The sequence below is a fragment of the Sus scrofa genome, chromosome 17, assembly GCF_000003025.6.
Source record: "Sus scrofa isolate TJ Tabasco breed Duroc chromosome 17, Sscrofa11.1, whole genome shotgun sequence".
NCBI classification, from domain to species: Eukaryota; Metazoa; Chordata; class Mammalia; order Artiodactyla; family Suidae; genus Sus; species Sus scrofa.
The window spans coordinates 46,432,795-46,455,007 of NC_010459.5; the positions used below are offsets into that span (position 1 = coordinate 46,432,795).

At 50.6% G+C, this 22,213-nt stretch overlaps 1 protein-coding gene across 1 annotated transcript in view; it reads left to right on the forward strand.

The window, feature by feature from the left end:
- The window catches only part of TOX2 (TOX high mobility group box family member 2), a 144,072-nt gene continuing 122,069 nt past the window's right edge, over nucleotides 211-22,213 (forward strand). The window contains 1 exon segment of the mRNA XM_021077539.1: nucleotides 211-368. Coding sequence (XP_020933198.1) covers nucleotides 270-368 — 99 coding nt within the window. The 5' untranslated portion in view covers nucleotides 211-269.

Genomic DNA, 22,213 nt, shown 5'->3' on the forward strand with positions numbered 1-22,213 from the left:
CCGGGGGCGGAGAGCCCGGCGGGGGTCCCGGCGGCTGCCTGGCCCGCAGGAGGGACCCCACCCCCCCGGGCCCCGGCCCCAGGCCCTCCGCGGCGCCCGAGGCCGGAACAATAGCGCGCGCGGGCGGGCAGGCAGGCGGGGGCGGGGCGCTCCGCCGGGCACCGCCCCCGGCCCGCCCCCCGCGCTTGCACACCCGTTCGCACACTGGCTCCCACCCGCCGCCCGCCCAGGCACTGCCCGCGGGAGCCGCCGCCGCCGCCGCGCCCGCCATGGACGTCCGCCTGTACCCCTCGGCGCCCGCGGTGGGCGCGCGGCCCGGGGCCGAGCCGGCCGGCCTGGCGCCCCTGGACTATTACCACTGCGGCAAGGTAGGCGGGGGCGGGGTGGGGGCCCTGGCGGGCGGGGCCTGCCCGCGCCTTCGGACCCCGCGCCGAGCCACAGCGTCCCGGGCTGGAGCGCGGGCAGCCGTCACCCGGCGGCCCGGGATGCGGGCGCTCTCGGGGACACACGCGGGGAGATGCCGGCGGTGCCGACGCGCGGGGACATGCACCCATCAGCCCCACCGACGGGCGCATGCCACTCACGCCGATCCTCTGATGGTGACACTCACGCCCTGAGTTGTTGGGATCACAGGCAGAAGTCACTCCGACAGTCACACGATGTCACAGTGACACACACTCACCCACGTCTTCCTGACAGCCTCTCATTCATTCACAGGCCGACACACAGTGACCCTCCGTCTCACACACTGCTAGCCATGCACCTGCTTACACTACCGTCCCACACATGTCACCCTGACAGTCATTTATACACAACCACACGCAGTCACTCGCCCACCTGCACTGTCACACTGCCACAGACAAGTCACCCGTTCCCACACTTCGGTTCCGCACACCCCGTTCCATGCCCCCTTCCGCCGTCACACGTAGTCACAACTGGGGACAGGCACACAAAGAAGTCTCTCCGACAGTCACTCGCTCGCACTCCCAGTGACTCACTCAGTCGCACGCTGTCACACAGCCACGCCATGAACGGTGAACCTCAGACACGCTAATCGCCCTGACGGTCACACAGTCACACCAGGTCACACCCAGGGGCAGCCGCAGCCCCCGCACCGCCCCTCCCCCACCTGAGTCGTCCACACTCGCGCGTCAGAGTTTTAACTTCTTGGCGCCGCCGCACACTAATTGGGCCGTTTACTAATCGCTTGTCACTGCCCGGCAGGGCCTCGGATTCCGAGTTGGCAGTGGCCCATCGAGGCCTGTCTCTTCCCAGGAACGGCAAGCGACGTCCCCTAGACTGGGGCTGCGGTGAGGGACACCTCCTCTTTCCCGACATCGCCGTCCCCGCCCGCAGCCCGGTCCCCACAGCGCTGCTCCGGGCGCGATGGGAGCTCGCGCGCCTGAAGCCCGGACCAGTGGCGTCCGACCCCGTTGCCCACGCCGAGCCCTGCGGGGGACGCTGAGGTGCAGCGGCGCGGTTCGCAGCCCTTCCCTCGCCCGGGCGGGAACTTTCAAACTTAGTTAGGAAGCGGGACGGTCCGTGCGTCAGCGGGTCGGTGCGTCGGTCCAGGGCCGGCCGGAGCCGAGCGCGGCTTTTCGTCACTCGGAGCCCGGATTGAACGGTGCGCGTGGGTTTCCCCGCGGCCCTGGCGCAGACGCGCGGGCTCCGCGGCGCTGCGTGGTGAGTGCGCGTCGGGTGGCTGGATCCGCGGCTTTCTCGGGGTCTCAACCTCACCCCCACCCCACAGGCTTTTCCCCAAGCCTCTTGCTGTGGCGATGCTGCGGGGAGGGGGCTTCCTGCGCGGGAACCGGGGGCCGCCCAGGCAAGGCCTCGCTGAGTGCATCCTCAGGCCTTGGGGAGCGGCTTCTGGAGTCTGGGGGCAAAGCCCTGCGCAGGTCTCCTGGGCCGTAGGGTGAGGTCCTGGGCCATCTGGGCCTAGGGCGGTGTGGGGCGGCATGGGGCCGGGTGGGCAGCAAGTGAGGTCTCTCGGAGGATGGGGTGATTATCTTTTGTCCCGTGATCTGCAAAGTTGGAAGCCGAAGAGGGGGATGGTGTCTTCAAGAGAAGGCTGGTTCTCTGGCTGCTTCCATCTGATGGAGGGAAAATTGATGAGACGTTAGCAAGTGGAGTCTTCAAGAAGGGGAAGATGGTTGTGTGGGAGGGCAGCTGGTCTTTCTGCCCTTGGCTTTGTTACTTTTTAAAATATGAAGCTGGGAAGATTCCAGCAGCCCCTGGTTTAGGGGTATGGGTGAGATTGGGGATTTGCGAATGTCTGGTTGTGTGTGTGCCCCTAGCTTGCAGTGCTCCTTTTGGGGGTGGTGTTTCTGTAAACCCCATCAGAGTGGGGTGATATAAGGGGGCCTTTGGGAGGTGGCACTCAGCGGAGGCCCCTGCTTTATTCTGACTCAGCACCAAGAACCAGTGTAAAACCTTGGTGGAGGGAACCAACCAGGGAATGGCAAGGTGGTGATTCTGGCTTCTGTCTGTGATCTAGGATCCCTGGCCCAGTGCTGAAGGTGTGTCCAGGTGGAGGAGGATGGCAGCTGGGCTGCTAGGATAGGGGAAAGAAAGGTCTCACTTTGCACTTGGATTTGGGACTTGCTTCCGATCCTTCAGCTTCCTGGCAGGGCGAGGCAGGGGAAGTCACTTGGCTCACTGAGGGGTGGGTCCGAAGCCTCTTGGTAGCAGATCATAAGGGGGCACTTGCCCTTCATGCTGGTTGGGCGTTGGGCGCGTTGTGTGGAGGAGCTAGTGTTGAGGGACTGGGGGAGGGAAATGGCCAGGCTCCGTCCTTAGAGCTGGTCACTGTCAGAACTGTGGGTGAGGTGGGGAATCAGGCCCAAAGTACAACCATGACCACACCCGAGGTCTATAGAACCTGGGGCACAGACTGCACAATGGGGGCTTGGTCCCTGGAGTCCAGACAAGAGACTTGTCCCCTACGGGGACCCAGGCCTGAGAAATACAAGGGCAAGCCTTTGCTAAGTGATGCTGGACAGCCATGGGGTGATTGACCTGGAAGGGCCCTTGGCGACCGTTCCCTTGGCGACTGTCCCCTTAGGGATCCTCGAACACAGAGATTCCAGCCTCTTTAAACCAAAGGCATGAGCAGAGGCTGTTCTTTTGGTATCTTTTGTTTGAGAAAATACACAATGACAGAAAGCTGCTATGGTTTCATTTTTGCTTTGAAATGAATATTTATTAATCACAATAATATTAGCATGCGTTGGAAAAGAGCTAACAAGATAGGAAGCAGGCATAAGACTTACATCATGTAGTAGTGGTGCCTGCTGAGCATAGGGGTTTGTGGCCAGGTAGCAGCCAGGGTCTGCGGCTCCCTGCTGGGAACTACTGGTCCTCTTCTTCCTTCACACAAGGGGAAACTGAGTCATGGAGGAATATACGCACAGATTACATAGCAAATGGAGAGCACAGCTGAAGCCAGAACCTGGTTTGGGCAAGGTACTTCATTAGGCTGGGGGCACTGCCTGGGGCTCCCCGATCAACTATGGCAGATTAGGGGAATTGGGCAAACCTGGATTCAGACAGCCAGTTGTGGCTTTATACCTAGGGCAAATGATGTTAGCTCATTGAGATATTTACATACAATAACATCCAAATCTTAAGTGCACTGTTCCATGCGTTTTGACACATGTAAACACCTGTGTAACCACTACCCCAATCCAAGACTAAAACATTTCTGTCACTTCAGAAAGTTCCCTCATGCTCCTTTCCATCAATACTTCCTACCCCTAGAAGAAACTACTTATCTGATTTCTATTATCAATGCTTTATTGAAGTTCAATTTAAATGTACTAAGTCCATTTAAGTTCTAGAACCTCATATGAAACATACACATTTTTGCGTCTGGGTTCATTTTGCTCAATGAAGTGTCCTTAAGATTCAGCCATGTTGTGTATGTCCGTAGTTTTTTCTATTTTATTATTTAGTACTATTACATCATGTGGATGTAGCACAGTTGGTTTATTTGTTTGCCTGCCCATGGACATGTGGGGTTGTTTAGAGGTTGGGACTATTATAAATAAAGCTGCTATGAACATCCTTATACAAGTCTTTCTGTGAGGGAGGCAAATTATTTAATATCTCCAAGCCTTAGGGTCCATTTATGGAGAACACTGCCTACCTCTGAGATTCGGGAGAGTTAAGTGAGTTGATATAGTTTGGGACAGGTCTTGGTATATACCAGCTACTAATTAGATAACGATGGTATCAACCACCTGTGACCTCTTCCAGTAAAAGGCTTAGCATCTCTATATTCCCAGCATCCCTCATCTCTGGTCCAAACACCCTTCCAGGCCAACCTGGGTATCACTTTCTCTATGCAGTGCTCCATGGCCAGCAACCTTCTCTCTTCCTCCAGCTCCACTCAAGAACGGTACTGCTTGGGTTTTGGCATGTTGTACCATCTGTCATTCGATCAACAAACACGTATGGAGCACCACTTTCTCTAGACAACTGAAGCTGCAGCAGTGAACCAAAGTGACTCAAATTGTTATCCTCTGGAGCTTACACATCAGCATGAGAAGTCATAAATGTATGGGTGAGATCTATATGGTATTGTGATTGATGGCAGTACAACTATGGAGAAAAATGAAACAGGGAAGTGGGTTAGGGGTGTCAAGTCCCAGGGCTGGTTTGCAGTTTTAGTTGGGAGGTTGGGGGAGGTTTTTGTGGTCTAGACTAGTAGCTCTCAAATTTATGAACACATTCAGAATCATCTGGCAAGATCTGAAACACAGATTCTGGGGCACCCCTTCCTGCCCCAAGATTCTAATGCAGCCGATTTGGTCTGGGGTCCTGAGGTTTTGCACTCCTGATGAGCTCCCAGCCATGCTGCCACAGTTCCAGATACCACTCATGGTGTAGCAGCGGTTTGGTTGTTTGTATACAGGTCTTTGTGGGCTCCCACCAGGCAGGAACCATGCCCAGCACCTGGCACGGTGCCTGACCCATAATTACTCAGGAAATTGTGCTGGTGGGTGAATGAGTCAACTCTCCACCCCCCAACACAGTTCTGGGCACAGCATCTTGCCTCTGGCTGGATCTAGACAAACTTGGTTAGTGAATGATTGGCGGCTCCTTGTGATGCAAATCCATGAAGTGGGAGTTGCTGTTCCCACCTCATCTGAACTTGAGATATGAGAGGCTTGCTCAGCATCCCTGGTAGGTGGGCTCCACACAGCATCTTTCTTCTGGGGCACAGGTAGCTGTGGGTGGGTCCTGGGGAAGGAGCCCTGGGCCAGTTGAACTTGGAGTTGAGACAGCTGGTCTTGGGGGGAAGCTTTTTTACTTTCTATCTAAAAGTGTTCCTGGAGCCGTCCCTAACCTGTCCCAAGGGGTCTCAGGGACCACACTTCTGTACCTTACCAATGTCAGAAGTAGCAGCCCAGACTTGGCACAGCTGCCCCCAGTCCGCTGGGTGACCTTGAGCATGACAGTGCATTTCCTCTAGGCCTCTGTTCCCCTCTGTGCAAAGGGAGAGCAAATTAGTGACTGTTAGCTTCACGAGATGGGGAGCTGTGTGTGTGGAAATAAAATGAAATAAAGGCTGGTCGTGTCCTTTATAACTGTAGAGTGTGGTGCAGGCAGCAAGGAGGAGGAGGATGCTTTTCGAAAAGATGGGCCCTCATATACTTAGGAACCACTGGGTCTGCCTTTACTTGTAGATTTCCAGAGCTGGCCTGGCACAGAGGTGCTCGGTAAATATTTGCTGAATGAATGAATTCAGGGTGGCCTGTTGTTCCCTGTGGCTTGAGGAATTTAGCATCTGTTTGGCTCTTATAATCTGAAGACTTTGTGGTGAGCACATCCAGGGCAGGACAGGGGCCAAGAGTCTTTGGCTGTGACCTCGCATTCCTAGAAGAGCTTCCCTGAGTAGGCACAGGGGACAGAGCCCAGCATGGAGAGCAGCCAGGAGGCTGGGAGGCCACCCCTGCCACATGGCTGCCAGCATTATTTTGCTTCTCAGATTTCCCAGAGCTGGTCTCGGGTTATGAAGGCAGTGTAAATTCTGGAACCCGGCAGACCTGGGTTTGAATGTTACCTTAACATCCTCGGTGCAAGGTAAGTTATTTCCTCTCCTTGTGCCTCAGTCTTCTCATCTGGGAAGTGGGAACATCAGCACCTCCCCCTTGGTGTAATCACAGGCCTTGGAAATCCCGCCTGCCAGGTACTCAGTGCCAGCAGGAAGTGTTTTTCATTTCTACCCACAAAGAACAGTACAATTGAAAGTTAAAATGCAAGAGGAATCTAGTTGCAGCACAGACTGCTGGGGGAAGGGTCTTTGTAACATCAGGCATTTCTGTGCCTTGGTTGAGGAGATTTCTGCTCAGCATTGTGGATGGAAAGGGAGCTGTTTGTTTCCTCTGCCTCTCTCGGTGTCCTTCTTGAATTTGCGTGGGAGGGAAGGTAGGTTTAGGAGGCAAGAGAGCACTGGCTCAGGCTGCAGCTGCACGGTGCACTGGCGTGGGCTGGTGACCCTGAGCGCGTCACTTAACCACTCCAAGTCTCAGTTTTCTCATCTGTACAAGGGCCAGTAATGCCTCATATTGTCGATGTGAAGCTCAGATTAAAGTAGCAGATATGGGAGTTCCCTTTAATTTAGAACAGTGTTTGCTAGAACCTCAGCAATAGAACATTTTGGACCTGACAGTTCCTTGTGGGGGTTGGTCCATGCTTTATAGGATGTGTAGCAGCATCTCCGACCTCTACCGACCAGCTGCCAATAGCACCCCCTCTCTAGGCATGGCAGTTAAAAATGAATCCATACTTGGCCAAGTATTCCCTGGACAGGAGGACAAAATCACCCCTGTTTGAACCACTGATCTAGAAGGTGTGGTGCAGGTAAACTAGGAGATAATGGGGATGAGAGTGGCAGAGATTTGGGGTTCAGGCTTTCTCTCCAATATTTTAGTCCTGAGTCTCCCTGTCGGTAAATCCCGTATCCGTTGTGGTTGATTGTCATCCTGTTTACATGGACCAAAAAACCTACATAGTGATTTTTCAGCATGGTTTGGGAGTAGCAGTAAAAACATATGGTAAGGAATTATTAACTTAATGAGTCACGGTAAATTGTAATTTTATATCTTAGTGAAAACATGTTGTATAACACAGGATAGTAAATTTTGACCAATTATCCTTGTGCTTCAACGTGCTTCTCTATAGTTGTGATTTCTGGTGCCTGTAGAATGTGAAACAAGGCTATGATTTGTCAGTATCTAATGACCTGTTTACTGCTGGGTTTCTCAGATGTTCAGAGGTTTTGTTGAGTGCCTACTGTGTGCTAGGGGATTCAGCCCTGGTCCTGAAGGCTCAGAGACTTCATAGAAAACTCATCTTTCCTAGATGAAGGGCTGAGTGGATCTGTAATATATTGGCCTGAAATGCAGAGTCATAGTTTTATTTATATATATGGAAGTGACAGTGGCAGAGGCATAGGAGGGCTTCGCAGGGCAGAGTCTGGCTGGGAACACCAAATGGACCTGGGCAACAGGTGGCCTTGGGGGGAGATGTTCTAGGCGGAGGGAGCAGTCATTGCAAGGTGGCTTGGAGAGGGCTTGGGGATACTGTCAGCCTAAGTCCGGGGGCACCTACCTGCTGGAGAGAGGGACACCAGCAGAGAGCATTATATGGGTGGAGGGCAGCATCCCAGCCACTTGGTTGGGTTTTAAGTAGAAAGGTGCCTTGGGGCCAGAGTTATAAACAATACAGTGTGGAATGTTTCATGTTGCCGGATTCAGACCACTGTCAGCAACTGACTCTTGGTCTTCTGCTGTAGGGAGTTTTTTGTTTATTTGTTTGGGGTAGAGAGTTTAATATTATTATAAATGCCTACAAAAATTCTTCACTTGTATGGAATTGGGGTTTATCATAAGTAGGCATCCTATTTCTTTTTTTTAAATCAAAGTATAGTTGATTAACAATGTTGTGGTTTCAGAGTTCCCATCGTGGCTCAGTGGTTAATGAATCTGACCAGGAGCTATGAGGTTGAGGGTTCGATCCCTGGCCTTGCTCAGTGGGTTAAGGATCTGGCATTGCCGTGAGCTGTGGTGTAGGTTGCAGATTCGGCTCAGATCCCTAGTTGCTGTGGCTCTGGAGTAGGCCAGAGGCTACAGCTCTGATTCGACCCCTAGCCTGGGAACTTCCATGTGCCGCAGGAGCAGCCCTAGAAAAGGCAAAAAGGCAAAAAACAAAAACAAAACCCCAGTGTTGTGGTTTGTTTGTTTGCATTTTAGGGCTGTAACCACCCTCCATCGGTTCTCATTCAGCAGGTCCGGGGAAGGGCTGAAAATGTGCTTCACCAGCACATTGATGATGCCAGGGCTGCTGGTCAGAGAAGCACACTTAGGGAACCCGGCTCTAGGCTAGAATATGGGAGGATTTTCCCGCTTTGGCCTAGGAAAATAGGGATGTACTGGTGGCCTGGCCTGGACACGGTCAGGTGTACAGAGCCTCCGGCCTTCTTCAGGACCCCTGTGGGTCCTGGGGAGCATCTCCTTCACCTTGGAGGGAACCTTACATTGGACTCCCTGGAAACAGACTCTGAGATGGAGAGTTGCCTGTGGCAGGTGGGTTTGGGGGGGAGGTGCTCAAGGGGCGCACCTTGAAGAGACTGGGGAAGCATGATTGGGCAGAGGGAGATGCCGGCCTGGGATACAGTTAATGATGCAGCATCCCACAGGGCTGCTCCAGTTCGTCCCCATCTGAGGCAAGAGGGCCTCCCATTCCTTCAATTCTTGTATTCTCTGGTCACTGGCTTCAGGCTGCCCTCACAGAAGTTCCCTGTGGTAGGAAGCAGGTCCCAGTGAGGGACTGAACCCAGCAGTTAGGGAATGAATGGGTAGAAAGGGGAGCACCGCAGTGTCCATTTCAGGGAGAGGCATCTGTGGGAGAAAACCCACCTTCCTCTTGGTTCCCAGGAAATGAAGGGCCAGCATGCTGATGCTTTTTAGAGATGTTGAGTCCCTTGCTGGATTCTTTTTTATTTCATGATATGAGTGAGAGCTGGAGGATAACTGTTTCTTGGGTCTTAATAAAAATGATAATTAAAGGAGTTTTCTGGGACCTCCTTTCCTCTTATACATTCCTGGGTAGGATTCCAGAGTTCGTGTGCTGGGGTGTGGCACATTTTCCTCCACAGTGTGTTGGGGAGGACTCCGCACTGATTTCTGAGGAGCTTCTGGGCCAGGCCTGAAGGAGTCGTGGCTGGGCCGGGGACCATGGCTTTCTCTTTGAACTGGAGTGCTGTCGCATTCTTCAAGAGTTTCTTTGCCCTGCTCCTGCCTCATCGTAGCTCAGCATCCACGGTGGCCCGTTCACCATTCTTTCACCACTGAGCAACCACAACGCTCAGAGGCAAGTGATTGGGTCACTTGTGGCTGTAACATAGGAGACTGTCGACATCTTTTGTTCATGAACTCACTCCCAATTTCATTTCATTCTTCTGTCTTTTCTCCATCTCAAGTCCCACCATTCTTTTTGTTAAATTGTTCTTATTCTCTTTAAAGTACACAGAAATATATTAGAATATAAAGGAAAAAAAAGTAGAGCCCCTCACATTCTCTTTCCTTTTCCCTGCTGCCCTCTCAGCCCTACTCCCCAGGGCTGACCTCTGAGGGGATGTGGTAGGTCTGCTTCCAAGTATAGCCATTTTCCAGTTTGGTTTCTATTTCTGCAATCACTTTTTAATTTCCCAGAATTCTGTATTCTTTCTTTCTTTTCTTTTTTCTTTTGTCTTTTTAGGGCTGCACCCACAGCATATGGAGGTTCCCAGGCTAGGGGTCTAATCAGAGCTGTAGCTGCTGGCCTACACCACAGCCACAACAAGACCAGATCTGAGCCATGTCTACGCCCTATACCACAGCTGACGGCAAGGTTGGATCCTTAATCCACTGAGTGAGGCCAGGGATCGAACCTGCAACCTCATGGATGCTAGTCAGGTTCATTTCCACTGAGCCACAACAGCAACTTCTCTATATTGTTTCTTGATTGACCTTATGATAGTAGCTCATTCTTTTTTTTATGGATATGGGAATATCTTGAATCTTCTTTTTTTTTTTTTTTTGTCTTTTGTCTTTTTGTCTTTTGTTGTTGTTGTTGTTGTTGCTATTTCTTGGGCCGCTCCCGCGGCATCTGGAGGTTCCCAGGCTAGGGGTTGAATCGGAGCTGTAGCCACCGGCCTACGCCAGAGCCACAGCAACGCAGGATCTGAGCCGCATCTGCGACCTACACCACAGCTCACGGCAACGCCGGATCGTTAACCCACTGAGCAAGGGCAGGGACCGAACCCGCAACCTCATGGTTCCTAGTCGGATTCGTTAACCACTGCGCCACAACGGGAACTCCTCTTCTTGAAGGTAATTCATATTTTTGAAAAGTTTTCTTCTGTTTGCTGCATCAGCTCTGTTTTCTTGTTGGCTCACTCTTTGGTTCACTTCTTAGCCTCTCTTTTCTGCTTTTATTTCCTACAAATGCCTAGTAATTCTTGGTTGACCTTTTTTTTTTTTTTTTTTTTTTTTTTTTTTTTGTAAACAGGGATCTAGGTAGATCTGTTCTGTCGTTGTGAGTTTCTTCGACGCCTGTGAAAGCCACGAGCATGTGGGTGTGCAGTGTGAATGTTGACTTGAGGTGGCCTGGGTGTAGTTTATGGGGAGATATTTGAAGTTGAGGACTTCTCCTAGGGCATGGGACAAGCTTGCTTGAGGTTGGGGACATCTGTTTCTCTTAGAGGCCAGCAGTTACCCGTGGGCACTGGTGCACTCTGTTTGTCCTGCTCATGCCCATCCATAAGGGAGGCAGATTTCCCATTTAATCAGAGAGGTCTTCTCCTGGGGTTTCACCAGGGCAAAACCAACAGTCAGCTTCTCTGAGGACCACAAGCCAACATCAAAGTCAAGTCACCTCTCCTGCCCAGAGCTTTCAAACCCTTGCTGCCCGTACTTTTGGATTTTCTGGGCTTCAGTTTGGAAAATAGCTTTTCCAAAGGTCTTGTGTTGGTGTGCTGGTGCCTTAGAGCTGGTGGGTTTCATTGTCAGTCTGTCTCTTCAACTTCTTATTTCCAGCATCTCTTGATATTTCTGATGTCCAACCCTTTCTTGCTTTTTTTTCTTTCTTTCTTTTTTGGGGGGGGGGGGGGCACACCTATGGCATGTGGAAGTTCCTGGGCAAGGGATCAACCCTGCGCTACAGCAGCCAACCAAACCACTGCAATGACAATGGCAGATTCTTAACCTGCTGCACCACAAGAGAATTCTGTTTTCTTATTTTCTCATGGGCTCTTTTGGAGTTCACTTTTCATATGTCATCTCTCTCTCTCTATCTGGATTATGAATATTTGTGTGTAGATATAATTATGAGTATGCGTATGTATCTGGTCTCCCTTCTTTGCCATTCTAGTGGGGTTTAGAAGAGGGGAGAGGTGAAAGTATGGCTTATATCCACTATCTTGAACAAAGAGCCCCTTCTCACTGACTTTTCTCTGTAAAATTTGTGCTGTTTTATGGAGAAAAGTAGGGTAGAGATAAGCATGGATTATCCTCTGAGCACTTACATGTCAGGCTCACTCTCTTGTATTGTCTTATTCAGTCTTCGTAAGAACTGTGCTAGGCACATGTGTCCCATTGTGTAGGTGAAAGACTGAGATCCAAGCAGATAAGGTCACAAAGGACCGCAGAGGAGCTGGTTGGCAGAGCTGGGGTTTGGACTGTGCCCTCCCTGCTCCTCTCCTGCAGCCTCCGTGGTGCCAGCTGGAGCCCTGCCCTCTACGGAGATGCAGGGGTAGACCAGCTTGCCCCTTGTGTTTGCTGTGGTTCCATTGCCTGTTCTGGGGGCAGCGAGGGGGCCCAGCTGGGCCTCCTGCCTTGGTTTTCAACTTCAAACATCATTTGGTAATAGAATGCCTTTGCATTACAGCTGATTAAAACGTGCTTATCTCGAAGTTGGGCCTCATTTGCAGGAATGATTTAGAAAGTTGTTGGAAACGAATCCAACTCAGTTGTATAACCCAGGGTCAATCTCATGCATAAATTTTATTGTTCCACTGTGCTGTTTTGACTTGAACTGAACTTGATAACGTGGAAGATGGCCCCTGGGCTTTCTGTTGCTCATTTATTCTGCAAATATTTAATGACTGCCTATGGGGTGCTACCTACATTATTTAAGGAGGTCCTTTTCCCTACCCCACATCACCCCCTATGTGTTCTCTGATCTACACATCCACCTGAGCTGAAAGTTAATTTTTAGGCAAAACCAGATAGTGGATTCAAATGTGACTTTTGAGTTCTATGGAAGGACCTGGGTTCATATCCTGGCGCTTACAAGCTGTGTGACTTTGGATCTGTCACTTAACCTCTCTGAGCCTCAGTTACCTCACATAACCGTATTCACAGCTCAGATTTGTCCTGAGACTGCTAGGACATCAAGCAAGTCACCCCATCCCTTATTCCTGTGCCAGGCACTGTTCAGGTCATTTGGGCCCTCAAAGGACAGCGAGCATAGACACCATCCCAGGTTTTTATGTCTTTTTAGATGAGAGCTCTAAAGAGCTTTCAAGTTCAGAATAAGTGTAGTGGGGTTTCTGGTTAGCATGGTCTCCTTTCTCCCCTGTATCAGTTCTCTTCTTTCTCACGGAAGCTCCCACAGGGGTTCTTTAAGGTTCAATTAAACATTCAGACTCGCAAGACTCACACAGGTGACCCTTGGTACCTGTCTCCTCAAAGGACTTGGGACAGGAACCACCACCTGCCAGCAGGGCCCACAATCTGTTCTGTTCCTCTTCTGCGGTCATCCACGGAGAGGGCCAGTACCTCTTCTCTTCGTCAGCCCCCTCCCCCAGGTTTTAGCTCAGGTACACAGTGGTTTGGTAGCCACCCTGACTTCGAAGCTATAGTTCCTGAAGGACCCATATCTCTGGTAACAGTTCCGTAGTATCTGCTGGAAGGGGCCCTGCAAAGGGCATGTCAGTTACAAGAGTCACGACACTCAGGGAAACCTCAAATCTGGTTTCTTTGGCAGATATTTATCATTTAGTTCCTTTCGGTCCAGATGCAACTTACCAATCAAGGGTCATTTTTACTATAAGCAGAGTTGCCCAGGAACGTCATTAATATCCTGCCTTCTTCAGGTTTCCAGAAGAGTTCTGCCAGGCAGGTAACAAAGGTGAACTGCTCTTTCAAAAGGGTAAAGGACTTGGTTAACCCTTCCTTCATCTTCCTCTTTCCCCTGAGGGGTGGTGCTTTTCAGCAGCTCTTTTGGAGGCTTGAGTGAAACCCTCAATGTGTTTTGTAATGTATCCTGTGTTTGAATACGTTTTTGGATTGATCTGTATAAGACACACACACAGGAGTTCCCGTGGTGGCTCAGAGGCAACAAACCCAACTAGTATCCTTGAGGACACGGCTTCCATCCTTGGCCTAACTCAGTAGGTTAAGGATCCGGCGTTGCTGTGAGCTGTGGTGTAGGTCACAGACATCCCGTGTTGCTGTGGCTGTGGTGTAGGCTGGCAGCTGTAGCTCCAACTCTACCCCTAGCCTGGAAACTTCCTTATGCCACAAGCACGGCCCTAAAAAGAGAAAAAAAAAAAAAAAAGACACACATACAAACTCTGGCCGGGAATATGCTTTGGAGTCATACTGGCGTGATATCAAATCCTGGCTTTGAAATATATTGAGTTAATTCACTTATGCATTCATTTGTTTAGCCCTGCAAAGAACATTTGCTGCCAGCTGTAGGCAGAGCTTGGGGGTGGATGCCAAGCATGAACAGGTGCTCAAGACCTGGTCCTTGTCCTTGAAAAGCCATGGTCTAATGTGTTAGAGAGACAGGTAACAAGAACCAGTTCCAAGTGGGTGCGGGACTATCAGTCCAGATGGCGGGAGTGGCAGAGGGGGACAGTCAGGGAAGGCTTCTCAGAGGAAGGGACACCTGGCCTGTGCTTGAAGATGAATTGGCCACGTGAAGAATAGAGAAAAGCATTCCAGGTAGAAAGAGCAGCATGTGGAAGCAAGGGCATTTGGGAAGCTATGTCTTATCTCTGGGCCTCAGTTTCCTCATCTGCAAAATGGGATTAACTGTGCTTATTACCTTTTAATGAAAGTAAATGGGATAATAATGTGTATTTAAGCACCTGGAATACTTAATTTTAATTCCCTTTCCAAAGACGTCTAGGTATGCTTAAGGGCAAAACTTTGATTTTTAAATGAGACAGAGAGAGAGGGAAAAAAAACCTGAAGGGCTCACCCCCTACCCAATGCAAGCATTTCCTCCACTGGCTCTTCTGTTCAGCATTTTCCTTGGATGGAGCATTAATTGTTTGCCCGCCGTCTTGGGTTATGTCTTACAGTATCAGTGAAGCACATAATTGTGTTTTCCTAATGGCTCCACATTAACAATAAGCCGCAACCCTGTTGCAGCGTCTCTGGGACAGTTTTCCCTCTGCCCACAGCCCTGCGTCTGGTGTTCTGTCAACATGTCCTGTCACTTGCTACTTTGTCTTGCTTTTCTGAAAGGTGGCCACCTCCCACATACCAGCTGGGGGCGCTTCGCTTTTGGGGACACATAGGCCTCACATAACCATGTGCTGAGGAGCCATCTAGGTTGCAGTGGAGCTTTCTGGTGTGTGAATTAGAACCCGTCATTTCTCTGGGCACAGTCGCTCACAGGGCTCCCTTGTGGCTAGGTGAACCAGACCTCTGCTTAAAACCTTCCAATGGGAGTTCCCGTTGTGGCTCAGTGGGTTAAGAACCCGATATAGTGTCTGTGAGGATGCGGGTTTGATCCCTGGCCTTGTTCAGTGGGTTAAGGATCCGGCGTCGCCACAGGCTGCGGTGTTGGTCAAAGGTGTGGCTTGGATGCCGTGTTGCTGTGGCTGTGGTGTAGGCCTGTAGCTATAGCTCCGATTTGACCCCTAGCCTGGGAACTTCCATGAGCCACAGGTGTGGCAATAAAAAGAAAAAAAAAGCAAAGCAAAAAAAACTTCCAGCGCTTCCCTTGGTGTGTAGGTAACATCAAATGGCCTTTTTGGTCCATACATGCTGGTGTGATCTAGCCCCTGCCTGCTTTTCCAGGCTCATTCCCAGCTGCTCTGTCTGAGGCCCCAGGCTTTGTGCTGGGAATGCAGTGAGGAGCAAAGCCAGCCTCCCACCCCAGCCTTCTTGCTGTTTCCCAGGCAGCCCCCTCCCCCCACCATGCTCGTTTTTTTTTTTTTGGTTTTTTGTGGTTTTTTTTTTGCTTGAAGGACTTTGCACATGCTGTTCCCTGTGTCTGGAAGCCCTAGTCTTCATTCTACCCAAGACTGGCTCCTGCTCATCCTTCAGGTCTCAGCCTTTTTTTTTTTTTTTTTTTTTGGGTGGTATTTCTGTTTGTTTTTCTTTACAAAAGTGTTTTATTATAGTTGATTTACAATGTTCTATCAATTTCTGCTGTATAGCAAAGTGTCACAGCCATACACTTATATGCATTCTTTTTTTCACATTATCCTCCAGTGCACGTGATTAGACATAGTTCCCTGTGCTGTACAGCAGGATCTCATTGCTTATCTATTTCAAAGGCAATAGTTTACATCTACTAACCTCAAATTCCCAGTCCATCCCCTCCCTCCCACTCCCCCTTGGCAACCACAAGTCTGTTCTCCATGTCCGTGAGTTTGTTTCTTTTCTGTAGATAGATCCGTTTGTGCCATATACAGGTCTCAGCTTTGTCTTCACCTTCTCCAAGACTCTGATCTCCTAATCTCTGCAGTACCCTGTTACTCTGTATCTCAGCCTCCAGTGTATTATCTCAGCCAGATCCCCTTGCGTGATCTGTCGAAGAGATTACTTGAGTGTCTGCTCCACCTTGAGGACAATAAGCTTTCCAACCTTCAGGGCCATCAGGACCGTCACCGCCGAGTCCCTAGCACCTTAGCGTGATGTCTGCATTGTAGAAGATGCTCAATAAAAAGTTGTTGAAAGAATGAATGAATCAGTATGGCCATTATATTTTCTAGAGAGAGCCACCATAACATATTGCAGGCTCTGTTTACAATGGTAATTTGCTCACCTCTCTGGGCCTCACTTGGCTTGTTTGTACATTTTTGCCAGGAGGAATAAACACATAAATATGAGAAACACACTGTCTGGGCCTTGCAAATGTTAATAAATGTAAGTTCTCCTTAAAAAAAAATTCTTTTTCTTTTTGTGGTCAAACCTGCAGCACATGGAAGTTCCCGGGCCAAGGGTCGAATCAGAGCTGCAGCTGCCAGCCTACACCACTGCCACGGCCACTGACCGAGGCCAGGGATCGAACCTGCATCCTCACAGAGGCAATGTCACATCCTTCACCAACTGAGCCACAACAGGAACTCCTAAGTTCCCATTGTAATGACATGTTGCCCTCGACGCCAGCCGAGCCCGGGCAAGAAAGTTGAAATGGGAGTCAAGAGAGTTGATGGTTGAAACCCTTGGGTTTTTTCATCCATGCTTGACTCTCTGGGGGAAGGGCTGGGAGATCTCAGATGTCTGTTTTGTCCACTTCCCGTCTCCCTGGGGATGGTGACCTTGCTGCTTTCGGGAGGGAGGCGTCACTCCTAGTTGCTTGGGTTGGGGTATCTGGGGACAGAGTCAGCCTGACCTTCAGAGATAAGGAAATCTCTTTTTGGCCCGTGGGAAAGTTTCTATTGTGCAAACAGGACTCTCTGGAGACTCCTCTCCTGCAGTTAACACCACTTTCTTCTTTAGGGACCTCTCTCCAGTATTCTTCGATCGTCTAGATGGGAGAAGAATCTGAAAAAGAATGGGTGTGTGTGTGTGGTGTGTGTGTATCTCAATCAGTTTTTGGAACAGCAGAAATCATCACAACATTGTAAATCAACTGTACTTCAATAAAACTTTAAAAAATGAAAAAAAAACAACCCTGTAAATTATGAAGACCTGCCAAAAAGTTTATGAAGTGGGGGGAGGTCACTCACTACTGTCCTACCACACAGACCTCAGGAATTGCGTTTATGAGTTCCCGCTGTGGCTCAAGGGTATCAAACCTGACTAGTATCCATGAGGATGTATGTTCGATCCCTGGCCTCGCTCAGTGGGTTAAAGGATCTGGCGTTGCTGTGGCTGTGGTGTAGGCCACCACAGCTCCGATTTGACCCCTAGCCGGGGAACTTCCATATGCCGCCATACAGCCCTAAAAAGACCAAAAAAAAAGAATGACATTTGGGCACTTTCCTTCCTTGCTGTTCAATGCTGCAAACTGCCCTCTGCCCCATCCCCCATAAACCCCTTACCCATCTTTTTCTTTTCCCTTCTCACCATGTGTAATTTACCTATTCGTTATGTTTATTGTTTATTTGCCACGCCCACCACAAGGTTGTCACTTCACAAGGGCTGGCTCTCTGCTGCTGGCTCATGGATGTAGCTGTCAGAGCAACTGTAACTGCTGTGCAGCTGGTTTGGGCATGCCCCCACCTCCCTGGCAGACCCCTACACACGTGGCCTTAAGTATCTGCTCAAGTGCCACCCCCTCGGGGAGGGCTTCCCTTCTTGCTTCCGCACCCGCCCAGCACCTCGGACACCGCAGGCTCCCTGAGAACTGGAGTATTCTCTGCCCCAGAAGATGCGGCCTTGAACGCCACATCCAAGAGCTTGAATTGTGTCTCAAGGGTGGCGAGAGTTGAGATGTGTTGCATTTTACTTTTAAATATTTCCTTTTTTTTTCTTTTTTGGCAGTACCCACGGCACGCAGAAGTTCCCAGGCCAGGGATCTAACCCGAGCCATAGCAGCCACCTGCTGTTTAACGTGGCAATGACAATGTTGGATCCATAACCCTTTATGAACCACAAGAGAACTCTGAGCTGTGTTGCATTTAGAATAATTTTTTTGGCTCTCTGATGGAAAACAGTGGACCGGGGCAAGACTAGATGGAAGAAGATGGTTGGGAGGCAGTTACAACGGTTTAGGAGAGGATGGATGATGGCTTGGGGCTGCCCTCTCTGATAGGATAGCCACTTGCTACAGGTAGCTATTTATTTATTTTTCTTAATTAATTAATTGCCATCTAGTTGATTTCCAATGTGTTAGTTTCAGGTATACAGCAAAATGATTCCATGATATGCATAGATAGATCTGTTCTTTTCCATGATAGGTTATACAAGATGTTGTGTATAGTTTCTTGTGCTATACAGCAGGTCCTTGTTGGTTATCTGTTTTGTATACAGTGGTGTGTATATGTTAATGCCGAACTCCTCATTTATCCCCGCCCCCCACAGGTGGCTATTTAAATTTAAAGTGGAGTTCCCATTGTGGCTCAGCAGGTTAAGAACCCGACATAGTGTCCATGAGGATGTGGGTTCCATCCCTGGCCTCACTCAGTGAGTTAAGGATCCGGCGTTGCCGCAAGCTGTGGCATAGGTCGCAGATGCAGGTTGGGTCTGTGTTGCTGTGGCTGTGGCGTGGGCTGGCAGCTGCAGCTCCGACTTGACCCCTAGCCTGGGAACTTCCACATGCGCCACAGGTACAGCTGTAAAAAGACAAAAAAGAAGAAAAAAAAAACAAATTTAAGGTAACATTGGATAAGACGTAGTTGCTCAGTCATGCTAACTTTCAAGTGCCCTATAGCCCTTGTTGGGCAGTGAAGATATAGAACACGTCCCGCATTTCCGCAGGTTCTGCTGGACCGCTCTGGCTTGGACGGTTCCGGTGGGGTGGAAGTGGAGAGAAGTAGAGGGAGATGTTCGCAGGTAGCACGGCTGTGATTTGGGGAGGGGTTTCATGTGGGGTGCGATACGGAGAGGCTGTCAAGGATAAGACCTCAGCTGTCAGCCACGGTCAAGGTAGAACTCCTGGCTCAAAGGCGTGAGAGTTTTTACGGCTCTTGATTCTGGGTGTCGTGCTAAGAGGATCATCCGTGTCCACCAATGGCATGAGAAAGCGCCCATCTCATTGTATCCTCTCAGCACTGCAGATTGTCTTTTGAAAAACCTTAAATTGTGTATATCCCTCTTGCCCAGTCTGCCTTCACTTGGGGTCTAACATGTGGCCCGTGAGGTCTTTGTGATCAGGGACTTATATGTATATTAATGCAGATTTCAATAAAAAGAGTTATGTTTGCCATTGCAGGACGGTCTGATGCTGTTTAAATGCCTTCGGTAATATCTTCAATCAGATGGCAAATAGAAAACAGGCAAGTTAGTAATAAAAAATGAATTAGGGCGATTAGCAAAAGGTGAACCGCTTCCCTCCTCGGGCAACAGGCAGAGTTGACGGAGCTTTGCAGGGTTCCTCCTGTCCAAATACACGTCTGGATTATTGCAGCCTCTGGGGCTGGCCCTGGGGTCTGCTCGGCCTATAGGACTTGGTTATTGCGTTTAGTTTTGCAAAGGTCATGGGCATCCCCTCGGAGGGGCTCTGAGGGGCCCATACCCTGGAGTAGGCTGGACTGGGGCCGCTGAAGAGGAGTTTCTGACTCAGGGCAGGCTGGGAACCTTCTTCTTCCAAGGCAGAGATATCAGTGGCTTGCTCCCCCTCCCTGCACCCTCCAGAGCCCTGGGGAATCTTAGCCGTCCCGTTTCCCAGCATCTTTGGAGAACCTTTCCTAGCTGTCTGACATTGGGGTTGGGGTCCCTTCAGGAAGGTGGTAGAGGCAGAGGCTCTAATTGACTCAAACAAACACTGGGATTGGTTCCTGGGGCATCAACGAGGAACAGAGTTCTGGTGACCAGCTAAGGTGTATAGGGTAGAGCTCAGATCAGAGGGATATGGGGCTTCTCCCTCAGTAATATTGGAACTCGCACCCTCCTGGAGCATGGAGGTGGCACAGCTGGTCGTTGGGATGATTGTGTCTTTGCTAACTGGCTCATCTCCACAGTCAACTACCAGGATTGGATAACGTGCACATTTGCTATATGATTGAGATGGCCAGGTTTGGTTAATACCCTGTTGGCTGGTTGATCCCCACAATGGGATAACTATCTCTCTTAAGCCAGTGCTTCTCAGATTTCAACTTGCAAGGGAATCACATGGGGTCTTGTCAACAAGCAGATTCTGATTCAGTAGATCTGGATGGGACCAGAGATTGTGGGTTTCTCACGAGGTCCAGGCGATATGGAGCTGCTGGTCAGTGGACAATCTGAGAACCAAGGCCTTTGTGTCGGGCTGAGCTTCCCAGCAGCAGAGCCTGAGACAGGGCTTCTTGTGAAAGAGGTTGAGCGAGGGTTGCTCTCATGAGAAGGGGAGCGGGGGCAGCAGGACAGGGTGGGAGGTTTCGCTGGAGCCTCACTTCAGCCTGATCCCACGGGGAGAGGGGCATGGGAGCATGAGTAATGCAAAGGAGTTGGCCTCATCTTTTTTTTTTTTGTCTTTTTTTGGGGGGATTTCTTGGGCTGTTCCCACAGCATATGGAGGTTCCCAGGCTAGGGGTCGAATCCAAGCTGTAGCCGCCACCCTATGCCAGAGCCATGGCAACGCGGGATCTAAGCCACATCTGCAACCTACACCACAGCTCATGGCAACTCCGGATCCTTAACCCACTGAGCAAGGCCAGGGATCGAACCCGAAACCTCATGGTTCCTAGTCAGATTCGTTAACCACTGAGCCACGATGGGAACTCCTGATCTCATCTTGAGACTGGGGTGGCCTTTTGTACCCCCATGTCAGCTGGCCACTGGCTATGGGCTTCCTTAGGAGTCGGGAGGGAGAGGGTCCTTCTTCCTAGGCTTTCCTCCCATCAGCTGAGGGCAGTTCAGCAGAGAATAGCCTGTGTCGCCACTGGCGAAATGTGTGCCCAGCCTGAAAAGGAAGATCTGGGGGCGGGGGTGGGGGGTGACTCCATCAGCACTCACATTGTATCCTTGCCTGACAGTGACCTTCAGGGTGGATGGGGCCGGACTCTGAGTTCTTGTTTGAACTCTGTGACCGTGGGTAAGCCACCTCTGCTCTCTGGGCACTGTTTGCAGTGCAGTCGCAAGGTTTCGGTCATGGTTGGTCCTTGGTCCCTGTCTTTAGGTTGTAACGGAGTCTGGGTAGGGATGCGTGGATGGGTGGGGGTCTGCAAAGGATGGGGCAGCTATTACTTCTGAGCCCAAGGTCTAGGGAGAGAGGAGAAAGGGGGAGGAGAGAGAGAGAGAAAGAAAGAGAGGGGGGAAGAGAGAGAGAGAGGGAGGAAGAGGGAAGGAAAGAGGAGGAGTTGATGGGAGACAGAGAGTATGAACCCTGAGACTTGCGGTATTCAGGGAGGACTTCCTGGGAGAGGGAGGCATTTAGGCAGGCCCTCCAAGAAAGGTGCAATGGGGACACACAGAGGAGGGGAGAGCAAAACAGGCATTTATTTAGCATCCATCATGGGATGGATATTTCATTTATGTTATTTATTTAATCTTCACAACAACCCTGCTGTGCAGGTGAGCTGAAGCTGCAGTCGTGAGGTGCCCGGGCTGTGATCCTAGTGGGATTGGAACCCAAGCCTGTTTGCAGGAAAATCCCCATTCCCTTCCTCCAGGCCCGTGCCTTAGGGAGGGGGCAGGGTAGCGGCAGAGGGGTTGTCAACTGGGGAACTGAGGCAGACCTGTCTGGATGGGTATAGGCTGGTGCAGAGGAGGAGGCAAAGCTGGGGCTCGGAAAGGGCATGGCGTGCCAGGCTCCAGGGTTTGGACCTGCAGTGGGAGCCATGGAGGGCTGGGGGGCAGGCGTGATGCTTGCAAGGGAGCCATCCAGTGTCCTGCCTCTCTGGGACTTTTCCTGCCCCCACATGGGCCATCTCCCCACATGTCAGCCTTCCTCGGATTCAGCTTCCTCAGTGTGCGCCCAGGGAGGGCACAGGACGAGTCCATCCTGCTTGACATTTGGGGTCCTTGGGGCAAGGGGGCTTCCGCTCTTGGGACAGGTGCTTGATGGGACAGAGACCAGGCTGAGATGCAGACAGTGGCCCCGGAATCCTGTTGCTCTCCAAGGATCTCAGAGCTGTGACGAGCCCGCCTCCCTGTCCCAATCCTTCCTGAGGGTCCAGCCCCCAGCTGCGCAAAGGGGCCTTGGAGGCAAATGAGGAAGCACCACAAAGTATCCAGATGAAGACAGTTGTGGACTTACTTGGGGTGTTTCAGATTTTAGGGTGAAGATTCAGTTCTGAGTCTTCACTCTTCTTCATTTTATTCCCATGGCCTGAGATTTCTCCCCCAGTCCAAGCTGGCCACGTTCAGCTCTTTCTTTCTCAACTTTCAAGTAA